At 49.1% G+C, this 1,752-nt stretch overlaps 1 protein-coding gene across 1 annotated transcript; it reads left to right on the top strand.

Annotated features, from left to right (window-relative positions):
- Positions 1-166: 166 nt before the first annotated feature.
- LOC108356304 (intersectin-1-like) lies at positions 167-835 on the top strand (the record flags this gene model as incomplete). The annotated part of the gene is made up of 2 exons (XM_017607422.1): positions 167-548; positions 608-835. Coding segments are annotated over 2 exons (610 nt in total), but the record flags the coding sequence as incomplete, so codon positions are not given.
- Positions 836-1,752: the final 917 nt, after the last annotated feature.

The raw sequence follows: 1,752 nt of genomic DNA, 5'->3' as shown, positions 1-1,752 counted from the left end.
GCTGCTGCTGCTGCTGCTGCTACTGTCGCTGCTCCCGTCGTCGCGGAAGCTGCGCCAGCGTCCTCCGAAACAAAGACTCACCAACGATTGGATGTATGTTTTTGATGTTGTTGCAGACTGAAAGTGAAATGAAATGCTAACCCCTTTACCCATTTCTTTTCTCTAGCGCAAGGAGTCTGACCTGAGCACCAGCGGCGCCTGCGAGTCGCCGAAGCCAAAGAAGGGCAAGGCGAAGGCGAAGGAGATTGTGACGGCCATCGCCGCCTACACCGCCAGCGGTCCCGAGCAGCTGACACTGGAGGTGGGCCAGCTGATTGTGGTGCGCAAGAAGATGGCCAGCGGCTGGTGGGAGGGAGAGCTGACGGCCAAGGGCAAGAAGAAACAGGTCGGCTGGTTTCCCGCCAGCTACGTCAAGGCGCTTGGCGGGGTGGCGGCCACGGCTGCTGCCGCTGCTACGGGTGGCTCAGCTGGCTCCAGTGCTCGCTCTACGCCTGATCCAGCGGTGGCAGCTGCATCGAAACCAGCAGCCCCTGAGGAGCCTGAGATTGGTGAGTGAGATTTGGGGATTTGTGGTTGAAAATATCTTATGGAATTCCCTTTTCTCCAGAGCGCGTCACCGGCCTGTACTCCTTCAAGGCGGAACGCGAGGACGAGATTAGCGTCGAGCCGGGTGACACGGTGCGCGTCCTCTCCAAGCCCGATCCGACCTGGTGGCGCGGCCACAACACCCGCACCGGCGCCATTGGCCTCTTTCCCTCGAACCACGTCCAGAAGCAGGGGGCGGATGGAGGCGGTGCTGCTGCTGCAGCTGCAGGTGGCGCCGATCAGACCAGCTGTAAGTAGAACCCTTTTGGATTGAAGCAGAGCACACTACTACCTCTTCTAGAGTCCTTCTTTCTTTTATTTTCTTTTTTCTTTTTTCTTTCCTTTTGTGAAACTTGGTGTTAGAAATCTGTTTGGTATCTATTTAATTCTGCATGTGCTGNGCTGTAAGTAGAACCCTTTTGGATTGAAGCAGAGCACACTACTACCTCTTCTAGAGTCCTTCTTTCTTTTATTTTCTTTTTTCTTTTTTCTTTCCTTTTGTGAAACTTGGTGTTAGAAATCTGTTTGGTATCTATTTAATTCTGCATGTGCTGCACTATTCTAGTGGCTTTTAACATTCATTTTTCCTAGATCTTTTGGCTTTTTAATTGCATGCCCCAGCACTTTCTCTTTTTCGGTTACTTTGACTAACACATTGCCTAACCTCTGTTTCCACCCCTTTTTGCAGAGACGTTTCACTAACTTAACTCTCAGTATAATAATTGCCTCGCTACCACACTATTCTTCCACTTTATCTTCTGCTTCTGCTTTCTCCCTCTGCTTCCTCAACGACCAACTGCTAACCAGCTGAACACTTGCCTCACCTAGCTCACACTAACTAATTATAATTATCACCAACTAACCAATTAATTTAGGTTGCTAATCAAACTTACTAACACCAACTAAGTTGCTACTACCTTACTAACTCGTTTCACTTTTGACAACCTAAAACAAACAAATCAAACTTGTGTCCTTGACGTCTTTGTCAGTGTTATGTTTCACCATACCTTCGTACTGATGTGAGTGCGTTTGTTATCTTAACTTTAACTCCAGGCACCACACAGAGTTTGCTAGGCCCCTTGACACGATCCATAATAACATCCTAGACAGCATAATCTCCTCCTCTCACGGCTAACCCCAACTTGTCTTGTCTTGGTTTTACATTTG

The sequence above is a fragment of the Rhagoletis zephyria genome, unplaced genomic scaffold (genome assembly GCF_001687245.7).
Source record: "Rhagoletis zephyria isolate East Lansing unplaced genomic scaffold, Rhagoletis_zephyria_1.1 Rzeph_scaffold_56888, whole genome shotgun sequence".
Taxonomy (NCBI): Eukaryota; Metazoa; Arthropoda; class Insecta; order Diptera; family Tephritidae; genus Rhagoletis; species Rhagoletis zephyria.
Note: the sequence above shows the minus strand (reverse complement) of the source record. Positions and strands in the feature narration are given on the sequence as shown.